Source organism: Cajanus cajan, chromosome 1, assembly GCF_000230855.2.
Source record: "Cajanus cajan strain Asha chromosome 1, NIPB_CcT2T_4, whole genome shotgun sequence".
Lineage (NCBI taxonomy): Eukaryota > Viridiplantae > Streptophyta > Magnoliopsida > Fabales > Fabaceae > Cajanus > Cajanus cajan.
The window spans coordinates 7051224-7068840 of NC_138517.1; the positions used below are offsets into that span (position 1 = coordinate 7051224).

General features: G+C 30.6%; 2 protein-coding genes across 4 annotated transcripts; one reads left to right on the forward strand and one right to left on the reverse strand.

Annotated features, from left to right (window-relative positions):
* Positions 1–1650: 1650 nt before the first annotated feature.
* LOC109818510 (pentatricopeptide repeat-containing protein At2g40240, mitochondrial) lies at positions 1651–4781 on the forward strand. Of its 3 annotated transcripts, none has more exons than XM_083073872.1 (2): positions 1651–4551; positions 4695–4781. In XM_083073872.1, the coding sequence occupies exon 1, from the start codon at positions 1708–1710 to the stop codon at positions 2719–2721; it is 1014 nt and encodes a 337-aa protein (XP_082929998.1). In that variant the 5' UTR covers positions 1651–1707; the 3' UTR covers positions 2722–4551; positions 4695–4781. The 3 variants fall into 3 exon arrangements, with proteins under 3 accessions (XP_082929998.1, XP_020239584.1, XP_020239586.1); XM_020383995.3 differs by having other exon boundaries at positions 1651–2787; positions 4388–4781; XM_020383997.3 differs by having other exon boundaries at positions 1651–2787; positions 4423–4781.
* A 2148-nt stretch (positions 4782–6929) lies between these two features.
* Positions 6930–8649, reverse strand: LOC145957558 (uncharacterized). The gene has a single exon (XM_083073874.1). It carries the CDS (start codon positions 7970–7972, stop codon positions 7079–7081), a length of 894 nt encoding a protein of 297 aa, XP_082930000.1. The 5' UTR covers positions 7973–8649; the 3' UTR covers positions 6930–7078.
* Between the last annotated feature and the right edge of the window lie 8968 nt (positions 8650–17617).

Consider the following 17617-nt stretch of genomic DNA (forward strand, 5'->3'; position numbering starts at 1 on the left):
CTCTTGAAAAATGTGATAAATAGAAAATTGTTAACATCGCTTCATATATCTTTTATTTGATAAAGGATATCCTTATATTAGTGCAAATAAATCTAGTCTTTCTTTCAATTATTTAATATAATAGTTATATTAGTGCAAATAAATCTAGTCTTTCTTTCAATTATTTAATATAATAGTTATGTTTCTATTATTTATATCACATAATAACTTTTAAGAACCATGATTGTCGATTAATTCACACTCTATAGAGATATTTTTTTTTTCTTTCAATGTTCTTTGTGAATATAGAAATTATTATATACTTGGTCATAAATATTTTTTCACAAAAAAAAGTAGGAACAAGTATGCTCCCCACCATGTCATATATACATCTTAAAATGCAAAAATGTATATATGTTGAACATAAACGAGGTAATTCAAGTTGAATGTTGATCATCCCGTGCTACAAGAATTGTGTGTATATAATAACATTCTTTTATGTTGAGCTTTAAGAAAGATAATAGAATATATAACAATAATTGTCTTCCATAATTTCAGAAGCCTGTGTTTATTTCAAAATCCTAACAACATGAATGACTTTAAGACATAACTTTAAACAATATGTTTCATTAATATTTTCTATAAGACAAAGTTAACATCCTTTTTTTATATTAAAATGTAGACTCTTAAATCTAATATTTTAGGACACATGAGTATAATAAGATTATTTTCCCTCCATGAAATTTATAGATTGGAGAACAAAGACAAAATAAAGTTTCTTTAAAACAAAGTATTTGATCAAAATACTTTTGAGGAAGAATATGTCGATTTTATTGAAAAATAAAAATTAAAGTCAAACATATCGTAAAAGATCTTAATGAAATTAGTTATGATATAAAAAAATCATTTTTGAATAGATAACTAAAAATTACACACATTATATATATGATAGATTACATTTTTCTCTTGATTATTATATTTTAGACATATTTGTTTAAAAATTTCTAAAAATACTTATATTAAATAAAAATGTTTTGACATTATTCTTAAGAATATTTTACAAATTCTTTTTAACAAAAACACATGTATTTTTTTTTCTCTTTTAATCTTTTATTTTATCCTTTTTTTAAATTAATTTTATCAATTAATAATTACCTTATATCTTAATATAAATTATTCATCACAATTCTAAACACATAATTTATATGTTAAAATAATATCTACTTATTAAAAATTTAATCAATTTTTATATATTAAACACAAATATTTATAAAAGGATTTTTATGGACATTTCTTTAATGATAATATTTTTAATAATTTTCTTAAATTTTTTTATTTAATTTAATTTTTTATTTATTCTAATTATTTATGAATTTAATATGAATATTTTAAAATAAAATATAAATAAATAAAAATAATTTTCTTTACAGTACAAATTATTTATTATAAATATAAAATATAATTTATATATTTTAAAATATTATGCATATTAAATTTAAATATAATTTATTATAAATTTTAATTATATATAATAAATAGATTAAAATATTAGTTATAATATAATTTATATACTTAAAAATATTTATTTATTATAAATTATATTATTAAGAATTTTAATATCTACGACTCCCAATAAATATACAATATTCAACTAAAATATATTCACATCTTCACTAGTGTAAATGACAACTTCACCACACCCTTCAATTAAAAACGACAACTACAACGATGTCGTTTCTCCGCAAAACCCCAAACCTAACCCTTAATTCCCTCTCCACGCTTCGCCGTTTCGCGACAACCCTCGCCGTGAAGCCCTTCCCGGACGACCCCACCGTCGCCTACTACGACGACCTCGTCGCCGACGCCGGCAGCTCCGGCGACTTCCACGCGCTCCGCGACGTCCTCAACAAGCGCATCCAAGACGGCTTCTTCAACACGAAGCGAACCTTCAGCTTCATCACCGCCACCACCTTCTCCACCTCCCTCATCGACAACATCACCGCCACGTTCTCCCACCTCAATGAAGGAATCACGCGCCGCAACGCGCTCGATTCCCTCGTCACGCGCCTCTGCAAGCTCCGACGCGTCGACGACGCGCTGCGCGTGATAGATTCCTTGGCGCGTGACGGAGTCTGCGCCCCCACCGTGTGCACCTTCTACCCCGTCCTCAACCTCCTCACTAGGGAAAAATCGATGGGCCACGCGCGGCGCGTGGTGGATCACATGGCTGGGCTTGGAGTGGGCCTGGACTTGACGGCCCACAACTTTTTTCTCATGGCGCACTGCTTCGCCGGCGATTTGGAGGCGGCGGTCGGAGTTTTGAGGAGGATGGAGGAGGAGGGTATGGGGGAGGACGCGCGTACGTTCGACGCGCTGGTGGTGGGCGCGTGTAGGGCGGGGAAGGTGGAGGGGGCTATGATGGTGGTGAGGAGGATGGTGGATGATGGGGTTCCCATGTTGTACTCAACGCACATGAGTGTTATTGGGGCGCTTTTGAAGATGAAAAGCCACGAGCTTGCGGTGAGGTATGTCAGGAGTTTTGTTGGGAAGGATGAAAAGTTGGATGCTGAGCTTCTTGGGTGTTTGGCTAGCAAGCTTGTGAATTTGAAGATGGGTAAGGTGGCGCTGTCCATTTTGGAGGAGATGAATCAAAGGGGTTTGCCAATGGGTTATAAGTTGAAGAAGTTTTATGAAGAGAATGGTGGGAATGAAAATGGTGCAAGGGTTGATGGTGTGGTTTAGAAGGAGGGAGTGGAATGTAGTGGGACGTGGGGAAAATAACGATTCAGGATTGTATTTGTCATCAAGGTTAGTATTTTGAACTTTTCTTTTGGGAGGTGGGTTTTTTCTTCATTGGTAGGCAAAATTACACAACAGGAACAAGGTTCTAATTTAAGATGTCTTGTATACCATTTTAACTTACCACAGCTAGGCCTACCCTAACGGTTTTTTGGAGGTGGGGTTGAAATTGATATTATATGCTTGGAAAAAATTGAGGTTTAGGAGTTGGCAATTAATTCATGTTCGAGGCTTAATATTGAGTAACATTGTTGTGGGCATGATAACATTTTTGCTAAATTCATGTTCTTTTGCCATTGTGCTGGCTTTACTCTTTATGTAGGCTATTACCGAATTCACACATTTATGAGTGTTAAACTTGTCTCTTTTTTCTTGGTGTGAATTACTGAATTTTCATTTTGCCCAATTTTTTATTGTAATAATCCGTGTAAGGTCTGAGTTTTACAGATTCGAAGAGATAAAAGCAAAATTTGGTATATTTATAAGGACAAAAAATATATTTAAGTCTAGAATTAATGAATTATTTATGTTAGACTTAGATGTGATGGCAAATTTTGTTGTCCTGATTGGGTGCTAGTAATTCTCATACATGAGTTAGTCTAAGGATCTTTTTAACAACAAAGAATGATAGCCTTTATCTAATTATCTTATTATCACTAGGTGAGGTTGGGTACATGAATTACAGAATATCTTTAGGCTCGATTTAAAACCAAATTATCACGAATATTATTCACTTTAAGACCCTTTTTTACAATTTCTTCCAATATCCCTCTTGTTCCTGCTTCCACTCCCTTTTTAAACAAAAAAACAGAAAGAAAGAAGAAAAAGATAGATAAGACTATTCACTTTGGATTGACTGAGTCTTGTTATTCACCATAAAATTCCTTTTGCTAATATCCTTCTTGGTGTGCTTCTACTCCTTTTGTAACAAATAGAAGGAAAAAAAAAAAAAAAAAGGTTAGATAAAGACAATTCACTTTGTATTGATTCTGCGTCTTGATGTATTCTCTGATTAGCTTTAGATGGTGGCACCTACAGATATTGTTAGTTCCAAGCTTAGTATTCTGCCCTTAGCTAGATTTGTGGCAGATTACTTTACAAATTTATTTTTGTGGATAAACTTTGGAAGTGTTACCAAGATTTAATTTTGCTATATTATTTTTGTTTCGAGTAAACAACCACATAAGGATATACTGGTATTTATTTAATTCTCCACAGAAAGTAGATAGTCTCTCAATCATGTAAGGTAACGCAAATCTGGTTCCCAGTCGAAATGGATATTTGTATTTTATACATCCAAAGACAGTTTTGATGACGATTTAGTGATATTGTCAACTTTCTTTGGAGTTCCAATAGGATGTAATTTGCATCTTCAGCGGATTTACTCTTTGGTGTTTGATAATTTTATATTTGTAAGAATTCTTTTTAGGTAATTTATATACTTCTGTTAAGGTAGTAATTGTATAATTTGAATCCTACATGGATTAGGAAATTCCTAGATGTATTTCTTACTTGTCAGTCAGCATTGTTAAGTTTTACCATGCTTTAAAGACATCTTGCCATGAATTTTTTTCAAGGATTTTCCTTTGTATGTCCTGGTATGTTTCAGAGATTCAGCATACTGAATCCTCTGTCATCTGCTAGAGTGATACCTAGATGCCCTTTCTTGGAGTCAAGAGAAAAACAGGAGCCGAGATTCAGAGAATAAGAGATCCATCCTCCTACAAAAGAATCAGCATTCATATAATTGTCAGCTTGGGAGTGATTAGAACCGTGAGTCAAATTTTGTACTTTCCTTGGATAGAAAAGGTTTTATTCAAAAGTAGAAGCTATGCTAGTGTGCTACTGAGATTGGATTAGTTGTGTGAGGATAATGTAGTTTACAGGCTACTTAAATGTTTCTTGTTTTTTTACAGGAATTTCTTGTGTTCTGAATTCTAGTTTATCATTATGACAGTGCACGGGCTAGGAAATTTCAAATGCCCTTTGCCTCTGCTGATTCATATAGTGTGTTTGATTCGGTGTTAATAACGTGATTTTTCATGTCAAATCAAAAACAAGTAGTTTTAACTTTCACATTCCGGACAGAATTGACGTGAAAATATATTATGAAATGCTAAAACAAACATGCACGTAATCTCTCGTGTGAGACTTGGTTCCTAACAGGGCTCATGTTTGGCTAGAAAAATTGCAGTAACAAATTCAAAGAGAGATCATAACATCAAACTACACGTAGGATTCAAATAAGATCACTCATTGTTTTCATGAAACTCAATTATCGTAATTATATGTGCACATGCAGCCTGGAACAGAAAGCCTCGGTCTAAGGGAAACCATGAATGAGGATGATGAATTAGAGGAAAAAAAATGATAAACTGTACTCATTTTCACTCCAAGATGTTTAAATTGTATTATTCTATTTAATTTTGAAAATGACATTATCCTCCTTCAGAAAATAAGATGTTATACTTTTAGCGTAAATGAACCACTTTACGATGAGGAATATTTATTGTGACAATATTTCAGTACCCTACATCTTTTGTTGTAATACTCATAGGCAAGGCAACTAATTGTTAAATACTATTGATATTGGGATTTTTAAAAGTGAAATATAATTTTAAACAGTTCTAATATTAATTTCAGATTTTTGCTAGCTTTATATTTCAACTTGATAATAAGGATTTGAATCTGATTACTGCTAATGTAAGAGTCATAAAAGAAGGAAAAATTTATAGCAAAAAGTCGGTTCCATTAAAACGCACATATTGTTAAAGAAGAGTGTAATTTACGTTAAAAAAAACACAGTGAAGATGAGACATACATCTTCAGCGAAAGGTGTAAATTGTAATAGTTTCCTAGTACAGAGATTCGGCTTCACAGATACAAATTAATCAACACTATTGTTGGTTTGGGCCTCTTCTTGCATATTGGGTTTACTTGTAGCCTTATTATCATATCAACTTCTGCTTTTAATTCAATAATAAATTGATAATTATAACTTTCTTACTTTCTTTTTAAGTGACGACGAAATATAATAGAAATTAGTAGGACCTACTCAATCTTATTCTTTTATGTGCTTTTAATTTTTTCCCCCTGATATGAGAGAAATGAGAACTTCGTTCCATTTCATCGTAATATATCCAAATAAGTTTTTCTTTCATTATATTCCATTTTAATCAGTATCATTCTTTCTCATTTCTTTATATTAATCCTGTAGTTGGGTTTAGGATTATTCTTGTCTGATTTTAAGTCATTTGAATCAAATGATAAGAACAACACAGAAAAAAACAAAAAAACGCGTGCGTAAAAATATTGGACTCCATGTAGGTTTTTGCATACCAATTTTAATATAATGAATTAAGAGATACATTTAACTATGTACGGCTAAGATAAAGGCAAGCGAGGCAGGAGAAAAAAAATGAAATTTAAGATGAAGAGAAAGAGATTTTTTTTAAAATAAAGTTTGCCTCTAGAAGTCAACTTTTCAGTTTTCTTTCACTTTCTCTCCGATCAACTGGGATAATATGTTGGTTGTAAATAAACATGTGTTGAGCATCTCAGAAATAGAATTTTTCTATATTTTGCATCAAAAAGAAAACTTAACTTGAGTTTTTAATTGACTTTAGTAGATTCCACAAAAGACTCACTTTTTTTCTTTTCAGGTATAAGAACTTGATATTTGTGAATTCTCACTATAAAAACCAATTCTACACGTCATCGCACTCCAATAGTGAATAAAATAAGAACTGATATCAAGCATCCATATAATAACCTCTCACAATAGATAATTACAGGATTAGTGCTTTCCACTATATGCTTCTGATTCCCACGATGCGAGTTCAGCTCTCTTTCACAGGAGTATTAATTGACACTGTCATAATTTATGCTAGTACATGCTTTTTTTTCTATAAAAAAATCCAAATTTACCAAATAAGTATAGTGGATCGTAAAAGTCTAAAAGGTGTTAGCGGCGGATCTTCATCTTCAAATGAAAATCATTTGGCTCACGCTCAACTTTTTAAACTTGGCAAAAATATAGACTTAGCATCAGCTACCATCATGTCCAAAACTAGCACAAATAACACGACCAAACAAATGAGAATAACTCAAAATTACAAACTAGAAACTAACAATAGCCATAAACTTAATGATGAAAAAGAGGTCAATGTTTTTGTCAATAATATATGTCTCAGATCAAATCTATACATCCGTGACTGCCAGAAAATGGCATCATACATAATCACCTATACTCAATTTCTAATCAAACTTGCTATAACTACATTAATCAGATCCAAAAATTCTAAGCCTGGGATAGAATCCCCAGCAAAGCCATTCTAACATCAATCAAACTTTTATACAAATATCTCACTTTCCCCTCAACAAAATCAAGTCCACACTCCAATTCCATGCAGCAACTCCTCACTCTCTCAACACAAGATCCAACCATCTCTTTTCCCCTCTTATTCTTAATCTCTTCTTTCAATTCCCTTGCTGCACTCACTGTTTGCATCACCAAACACCCTCTTTTCTTCTCACCACTTCTCTCTGCCAACTCATGCATAAGCCTCAACCATGAACAACTCATGGGGTGACACTGACACTTCATCATGGGAAACCCACCTTTGGAACAATCAAAAGACAAAGCATGTTCAAGAAACATGCAGCAGAACAAGGTCATGGCCTTGGATCCACACACAATCTCGCTGAACTCGGTGTCATGCACCAGCTTTTGCCTCAACATTGTTCTTCTCAAACCAAGCTTTCCCACTGCTTTGAATCTCTTTTCACATGACTCCAATTGCTCCAACGCACGTGATGTTGCATTGCTCTCAACAAAGCGTGCAACGTTTCTCAATGAGTCCACGTAGTGCTTCTTCGTGCCCTCTATCATTTCCACAAAGTAGTTGCATGCATCGAGAATATCGGTGTTGGTTTCTAGGTACTCTTCCAAGGCACCACGGTCCACATCGGCTGCGTAGGAAACGTGAGCAAGGGTATTTAAGGCGATTTTTTGGGTGGTGATGGCTGCATCAAGAAATTGTGGCATGCCATGTTCACCACTAGTGGCTAGAAGGGTGTTGAGCTCCGCCGTGAGTTCGCGGCTGAATTGGGTGGTGGCCGGCAGCGGCGCCACCGCCGCTGGCTGAATCCGCCGCAAGGAGAGGCTCCTGAGGATGGCTGATGGTGACCTCATGGTGTTGTTAAATGATAATTAACTTCTTGTTGTAGCTTTTGGTGTATCAAAATTTGGGGTACATTTCATGACCAAGATAGGGTGCAATTTTGGGCAGTATATATAAACTACGAAACCACAATGAGAAAGACACGTGTCCTAATGCCATTGAGAAATTGCACTCACAATTTTTTTTGTTTCTTCCAATCATTTAAATTTTCTTGATTATAAGATTAGGGTTTCTCAATTTGAGTGAAGATTTAGATAGAGAGTGAGCTGTAATACTGTGCGTGGAGCAGCAGGATATTGCCACGAGGTAGCCATGCCATTAATTATTGGTTGCTTCCAATTATTGGGGCAACGTTTTCACATAATTGAAACACAGACAAAAATTTTCCTTTACATAATTAACACATTTGTATATCTTAATAATTAACTCGAATACGAAACTGTTTTTTTTTTGTTTTTTTTGGGTGGAGAATATGAAATTATTAATTAAGTTAAAATAATTATGTACTATCAGTTTATTCATATGTTCAGTGATAATTTATTTCAAAACATCTAGTTGATGTTTTGTTTTTTCCTTTTTAATTGTTTAATTAAGTATTTAAATCAGATAATAAAAAATAAATATACTACTAGAAAAAAAATTACTTTCTTAATTTTAAAAATGATAAATATTATGAATAAATTAAGATTATAAAAATGATAAATAATTTAAAATGAAAAAAGTATTTTCAAGTGGAAACTTCTTAATTTCAGCTTAGTAATTTCCTTTTCCTAGCCTCTTTCAAAGTTGTTAAGAAATTTGATTTTGATTACTAATGGTTCAGTGAGTTAACTCATTAATTAAGGTCTAGTAGGAATAGTTATAGAGTGAAGCAAACAGAATCTGTTTTAGAATGGTAGGAGCATAACAAAGATCACACAGGTGTTATATATTAAATTGGCCTAGTGTTCCATTTTGCAGGATTTGGTTGGGGGCAATCTTAGAGAAAGCGATTTATATGATGATTATATAATATGATATTAAAAAGTTGCCGAATGGTGTGGCATTGGAAACTTAAAGAATTGGATGCATCTTCACAAAAAAGATTCACTGCTAACAACAATGGCTACTTCTCCCTAAGACGCTGTCACCTTGTAACTCGTAACCCTCCACATGGCATGCACCAAGAATCCAACATTTGCTTACATTGTCCCTATGTTGGCCACGTTTAAGAGCAACCATTTTTTAAGCTTAAACTATGCATGGTTTCTTGCTCTTTGTTCTTTCTTTACAATTTTGAATGTGTTAGTATGCATATAGCTATCTAGCTAGGCTGGCTCTGATATTTAAAGCCTTTTAAAGTATTAATTAACAACAATTCATTTGGTCTCTTGTATTATATTCACGTGTACATTAGTTTTTCATGTATTGATCGATCTCTCCATTTCTCTTTTATTAAAATCGCATTTATTACTTGTAACTTTTATAAATATAATCCATCTTTTTCATTGGAACGAGAAGGAAATGTCATTAGGATTAATATAGTAATAAGGGTTAAAATAGATTCAACAGAACTTAAGTTTGTAGAGAAATCTATAAACAAAACGAAGGGGAGGTCATTTTTTTTCTTTTATAATTATTTAAATAATCAACATCAAATGATGTTATGAAATAATTAAAATTTACGAGTAACAAAAACTTATTAAAACTTCATAACTCTATATATTTGTTGAAAGTTTATCATTAAGATTATACTAAAATATATTCTACATATACTAATATATACTAAGTAGAGAAGGCACTAAGATTTTCATTGATCAGGTGTAGTGTACCATCCAAATCCTTGGGAATTTGATCTTTGGTGGTGTTTTTAGGAGGCATAGTAGCTTAATGAAAGCACCAATTTGATAGATTATGGCTACTAATTTAACTAATGCGAGAAAGTTCTAAGTAAATAAGAAGAAAATTTCATTCATCATTCATGTGTTCGAAGGGAATGCAAATAGTGATTTAAGCAACTTTGCCTATGAAAATAAAATAGTAAAATAATCTACTCCATCCACATGGAGGTTTAAGGAAAAGTAATAACTAAGACCCACTAATAATAGGTCATTTAACCATGTTAGAGGTAAGTGTGTTCTGTTGGCCTGGTTGCTTGTTGAATTGTTATCTTGTTACTATGAAGCAAACCCATGCTCCCTCTAGATTTGTCTTTGCTTGAATTTGATCTTCTTAGCTATTATTGTAATCATTTTATTGATTAAAAAGAGAAAGAAATATCAATATTTAAATATTTTATTTTCTATTAACTCATAATTTTATTTAGTAATCATGTTATTATATGAAATATTTATTAATTTCGTTGATAACAAGAATGGAAGGGGAACAGATATGCTTCCCCCATTTTTTTAAATATATTAAAATTAATTTTAAAATATTTTTTTACTTTTCTAAAATTTATATAAGAAAATACTTGATAGATGAAAATTATAATATTAATTTACTCTTATATTAATAAGAAAAAGGAAGAAATATACATACGATATATAATATAATATAATATAATATAATATAATATAATATAAAAAATATATGAATCAATCATACATGGGAGTTCTCTATTATTTCCACAAAGTAGTTGCATGCATCGAGAATATTGGTGTTGGTTTAGGTACTCTTCCAAGGCTCCACGGTCCACATCGGCTGCATAGGAAACGTGAGCAGGGGTATTTAAGGCGAATTTTTGGGTGGTGATGGCTGCATCAAGAAATTGTGGCATGCTATGTTCACCAACTGAATCATCAATTTGGGGTATTTTTTAAAATTATTTACATAAATAGGATTGTTTTAAAATTATTTACACTTTTAAAATAGTTTACTATAGTGTTACTATGGTCCATAGCGATATACGTGTCACGTGTAAATTTTTTCTTGTAATTGTAAACGGCTTAATTTAAGCCGGTAGAAGTCGCTATAGGATGTAGCAATTTTCGTAAAGTTGTTATGGGCTCAATCCCCATTTTAAAATATAATAATTTTTTTTAAAGTTTTTTCTATTTTTTTATATATTAAATTAAAAAAAAATTGACCAAAACAAGAAAAATTTAAAAAAAAAAGAAAAAAGAATGGCGTTATGAGCCATAGCGACACAATGTCGGTACGGACCCTAACGCCTTTAATTAATATATTTTTTAAATAATAAAATATATTTTAATTATATTTTATAATATATATTTAATATTTTATTTTATAGTTTTATGTTTTTGGGTTTTATATTTAATTTTTTTTTGTTTTTCAAATTTATTTTAATTAATTGAAATAAAGAAATTAAAAAAAAAACACACACAAAAAGAAGTAAAATAAATTATCTGCATATGCATTCAGAAAGCCTTCAAAACCATTGTCCATGACCAAACTTTCGCTGGTTGATTGATTTGGAGACAAAGCACTAGAATCATGGATCTGACTAGAATCTGTACTTTGAAAAGAGGCATTGTTAGTATCACGTTAGTTTACCCTTATATTAGTAAAAGGAAAAAAGGGAAATCTATATATGAATGATTAAAATTAAAAGTTATTTAGTAATATTGAATTTAAACCTTATCATTTAATTTCGGGTGTTGTTATGTAATATACTTCTATATGATTACATGTGGAACACAATTGAAGCAATTTGACTTGTAAGTATGACAAGTGGTACAAAGTTGTTGAGCTAGCTAGACTCTTAAGCCTAATTCATTAGATTATATGTATATTATTTTTATTTTCAATGTTTCATGTATAGGTTCCCACAAGGATCTCATATCTTTGTAAGAGATTTAAACATAATGGAAAATCATCTAAGGGCCTAACTAGCAAACTTTTGTTTCATGTTTTTGGTTTTATGACTTTGGAGAAAAGCTTCAACAAGATCAACTAGCTCTCTTCATTGGCTCAATTACCAAGTTTTCGTTTTTGGATCCCTCACTTTTACTATTATAAGTACGAAAGAGAAAAAGGGTAGAGTAATATATTATGTATGAACTATGAAGGATGGTGTTCGGGAAATATTTACTTGGAGAACAGCAATCTAGAATAAAGTGAAAGGGAGATAACAAAAAGGCTGTGAAGTATCTAACAGATCAGGGTCATAATATTACTGATTTTAATTAAAAATTAATAAACTTGCGACAGATGTAAGCCTAAGTGTTAAGACATTTTTACCTTTTCATTTTAGTTACTCAAAAAGGCTTATCAATGGAGTATTTCCATATTACTCACCATAAACAAAAAAATTGAAGTGTATAATTATTTTTTCTTTATACTTTTTAATAGATCATTATACTTTTAAATATTAAAAAATTATATTTTCTCTAAATAATCACTTACAACTATTTATTTTATTATTTTTTTGTTTTATCTTTAATTTTAAAACAATCAAGAGACATAAAGTACCTTTTTTTCTCTATTAGTATTAATAATGAAAGAATAATTAATGGAGACCAAAAAATAAAAAAGATTTAGGAATAGTAAAATGAAAGGGAAATTGTACTAACTTCTCCTAAAATTTATCTAAATGACACAAACCACCTCTCTAATAAAAAATAAAGATCTCCCTTAATTAATATTAATTATATTTAACTTTGGTTAAATTATAAATAAAACCAAAAAATTATCTAGGTAAAAAATATTTTTTTTTTTAATGTGTATGACTTTTCTCTTTGTTACAATTACTTATTTTTGATGTCTCTATTTAAGAAATTATTTTTAAGTTGTTTTTTTTATATAAAATTTATATAAACAAAATCATAATTTTGTAAATATTGTATAATTACTCTTTTAATTATTTTGATATTTGACAGATGCACATAAACAAATATTATGAAAATAGATGGTATGTGAAAGCTAAATTATAAAATAAGAGAGATGAGTTTCAACTAATAAAATAAAAAGAGATCGTTTTATTTTCACAAACATAAAAAAAAAATGTTATAGAAATTAATGCAAAGGTTATTTTTTTTTTTATTTGCTGCATTGAAGGTTATGTATCTAACAGTTTAACATTCTTTGTTGGCCTTCTCCACTCCTTATGTAAAATTTCAAATTTTCCTTTATGAAATTTACTTTGCTTTTAAAAAAAATAGCAAAATTGATATATGCTGACTGCTTTTATAATTATATATAGTTAAGGCAAATAATTCTTTTAAAAAAGAAAGTGAGGGCTTTCGTATTTAGAAAACATTTTAAATATTGATTAATCTAAATTAAGATCAGTAGACTCGAGTTTATAATAATATATAAAGTAAATATTTTATTTAGTAATTAATTTAGATCTCTATATTTATTGAACCATTATATCATTTAATTAAAATTAAAAAAAATTAATAACTATCATTCTCTTTTAATAACTATCTACTATGTTATCTTTTTTTTTAAAATAAATATTAAGAGGCATAAATGCCTTTTTTCCACTAATACTTGATAAAAACAAAGCTTGACCAACAAAAGGTGAAGAACTCTCTTCACCGGAGTGAGAAGCATGCTATGTATAATCAAATAAATATAACTTGTCTTCATCTTAATAATTGTATCAAATGCAAAGGGTTATTCATATACTTACTCCATATACTATTACTTTATGCTTAATAAAGGGTTATTCATAAAGGAAGTTGCATGATTCCTTCATTAGTCAGAAATTCTAGAAACTTGGGTTTTTTTTTTCTTGTTACATATTTTTTATCTCATTGGATCAACAACTAATTATGATCATGGTATTTTGATTGTACATTATATTGTCATTTTAAAAGGTTTATTTTACATGATAAGAACTAAATACGAGATTATTTATTAAATAGATGATCTCTATAATATATAATTATAGAATGTTTGATCACTATGTTAATTCATCGACATAAAAACTTATATTTGAATACAATCGAGATACATTAATTAATTAATGAGAATGTGATATGAAGTGGTACACTATAAACTATTAAGAGTGGTTAACAGAAAAGATTTAGTGAATAAAGGTTGGCCACTAAGTGAACTTTGAAGATTGTAATCTTAAACTTTTATTAATACTAACATTCAAAATGAAGCGATATGCGCCTGCCGTACTACACAGAATGTACAAAACTTTTGGTGCATTATTGCTATTAGGGACTGATGCATGTACGTGAATTTAAAATTTGCTCACTGGGGGCAGATTGGCAATTGATAATTAACGTCATCAGAGAACATATATTTGTGTTATCAAAGTTATTGGCACTTGGAAAAAGGTAAAGTATTATAAATTAAATTTGAAATTGAGATACAGTTGGAGCCAGCTTTTGTTTCTCCAGCAAAGTGACCACTTTGGGAGCACAAAATAAAGTGATATCCCTCTTGTAGCAAAAAAACTACCCCACTAATGTTACAACATTAGACTTAAAAAATTTATAAATAAGAAAAAGTAGCAAGCCTATTTTCTGTGATTGATAGTTAATCAAGTGTGATAAAAAAAAAAGTTTAACCTTAGTTGATATAAGTAATAGTGAATTGTGTTCTCTAATTAAGTTTGAATTCTAATTTTAGATATGAAATAAGTCATGTTAAAATAGAGAATATTCATCTTTTATATGTTTAAGATTTGTGAAAAATTAATTACTATTTTTTAGAATAGGTACTTTATATAATATCATAGTTACTAAAAAGATCTGATAGTCAAAGTTTGCTGTCACATGCACCATGCTTTGTGGTTCCTACAATTCAGACTCAGAGAATGAATGACACACATTCTTTAGGTACACAATTGCAAAAGAGATTTGGACAGCTTCTACAGCTTCTAGCCTTTGGTACAAAATCCGACAAATTGTGTAACATGGAGAGGGTATAATAGATACAATATTCAAGCTTCTGGACTATTTAGTTGCTGAAAAAGTTGATATGTTAGTTATGTTATGGTGCATATGGAGAAGGAGGAATGACAAGCTTTGGAATAATGTGACCACCACTCCTACAACAACAATTTTTTATGCATGTCAACGCCTTTCTGAATGGTTAGTGGCATGTGATATTCAAACAACCCCCACTCCACCATCCAAACCATTCTCCACAAAATTGGGTCAAGCCTCCACTTGGTCACCTTACATGCAATATTGATGCTGCAAGGTTTTGTGACACAAACATGTATGATTTTGCTTTCTGTGTACGAGATGAATATGGCGTGTTCAAGGTTGTTACCTCTAGTTGGTATTATGGCTCCCCTCCCTCACATGATGCAGAGGCTATAGCTTTCCTAGAGGCCATTACTTGGCTAGCAATATCTGACTACGTGAAGTTCTTCATAGAACTTGATTATAAACAAGTTGTTGATGACCTTAACCTACATGGCTCTACACATTACCTTTCTGAATATGGTTTTCTCATTAACAAGGGTCAGTCACTACTTGCCACTCACCAAAACCTTAAGGTTAGGTTCATTAGGAAATAAGCAAATCATGTTATCCATTCTTTAGTCAAGGCAGCAAGATCATATGCTAATACCCATTATTTTGATTTTATTCCACCTTGTATTACTTCTATTATTGTCAATGAAATGAATTAAGTTTGTCCATTTAAAAAAAAAAATAGTCGGAGTTTGCCGTTTGGTGATTTTTGGATTAAAATTGGTGTTGGTGTACTAATTGGGCTAACAATCCGGCCCAACCCAACAGAAGACTATCACCCACCTTACATATGTTTTGGGCTGGTTATGAGCTGGTGATTTGATCTAGCAAGAAGGAAAATGAAATAAAAAGAAGAAGAAAAAAAAAATGAGACTCGTCTCTTGAGCTGAAAAGAGGCAGCAACCCACGTAGTGAATAAAAGTAGGTGCAGAAATTTGGGCCACAATGTATGGATTCAAGTTCAAAGGGGTGGAGATGTTTTTTATAACTTTTTGCTGCTTTTCGCACCACCATCCATCTTTATTTTTGTAACCTTTTTACAAATATGATGTTTTACATAAATTAGTTTTCATGATGTAAATTTTTACACTGCAAAAATTAGTTTCTATAATATATTATGAAAACTATTTTTGTAAATTCCACCAAAATATAACTGGTGTGAGTGTGACGGTGAGAGGAAAGAAGGATATTTTGAGAATATAAAAATCCAAAAAACAAAGCAAGATCTGTGAAGAGCAAAAAAAATGTGTGAATAGCATGGGCCTAAAGGAGAGTATACATATAACATGGTTTGGGTTTCAAGTAGTAACAATTTCAGTCCAATGAATAAAAGATTAAAAATTATTAAAAAAAAAAGGTAAATTAATATTAAAAAAAATTAAAAAAGAAAATCAAACATGTTAACTCAACTTGTTATGTGCCTAATCCACGTTGGTTGATGGTCAATTTGTTTTAGTAAATTTGGTTGAACTAAATTAAATTGAAAATGAAATTTTAGAATTTAATCTACATTATAAATCAAATTATACAAATAAATCCATTAAACTTAATTCAGTTTGACACTTTTAAAAATTTTAATGCTCCTTATTTCTCATGAAAGAAAGAAAAAAAAAACGTTCATCATTATAAATGTTAGCATGTACAAGTTTGATATGGTGAGCCCTTTAGACTTTCAAACTTTTTAAGGTCACCAACTGTCCGTGTGTCCCCCACCAATCAACCGCCCAATAACGAGCTCACCCATTTATTTCTTGCATCAAATGAGAAATATTCTTTAATATATTATATTAGGTTTGGAATTTGGATATAGTTTTTATTGTTAATGGCACAACTTAAAATAATAAAAGGTAAAATTATATATATATATATATATATATAAAGTTATATAAGTTTAAATTAATATATAATATTCTTTTCATAAATATACGTAAAATTAAATTAATAGTATCACATAGATATAAAAAAATTATTTTGTATTTTTTAATTTAATAGTTAGATGGATGAAATTTAACGTAGATTATGAATTATCAAACAGAGTAACACTAACAAAAGTTATTAAGAGTTGCATTATATGTCCCTGTATATTTTAAAACAAAACAAAAACAATTAAAATTGAATAATAGTTGGTGATTAATAATGAACAGTTTGAACAATTTTTGAATAGTTATAAAAAGTAAAATGAGATATAATATAAGAGTTATAAGGATAAAATGGTCTAGAAATTATGTACATAGAAATAAGATGTCTCTTTTATTATCTACTAATTGAAAAAAGGTACTTCATGTGTTAAAAAAAGAGAATGACAACCTTCTCTTAGTTGTGTTGTATAATTAATAGTGATTATGTGTGGTTATTGAGGGTAAAAAAAGGAAGGTAAAAGTGGAGAGTACGTGAAAAGTGTGAAATAATCCTATTTATTATTTGTAAAAATATTATTATATAAATGAGATACTATTTGTTGGGTGCACTAGTGCAAAACAGGTTTTTTATGTTTGTATTTTCTCGTTGGACCAAAACATATCCGACGTAAAAACGACGCGATAGCATTTTTGAAAATGATGCAAACTTTTTTACGTTAGACTACATAAGGTCCGACGTAAATTTAACAATCTACGTCGGACATCAGCTACGTCCGACGTAGATTGTTGAATTTACGTCAGACCCTATATAGTCTAACGTAAAAGAGTTTTTTATGAATGCACTGCAATTTGGGCCATTTCTCCACACTTATTTTTCTTTGTGCCCGTTTCGCATGCACTTTGCGCGCTATTG

Excerpts from the sequence above, each read along its gene's own strand:
- LOC109818510 (XM_083073872.1), top strand. The coding sequence starts at position 1,708 with ATGTCGTTTCTCCGCAAAACCCCAAACCTAACCCTTAATTCCCTCTCC.
- LOC145957558 (XM_083073874.1), bottom strand. The coding sequence starts at position 7,972 with ATGAGGTCACCATCAGCCATCCTCAGGAGCCTCTCCTTGCGGCGGATT.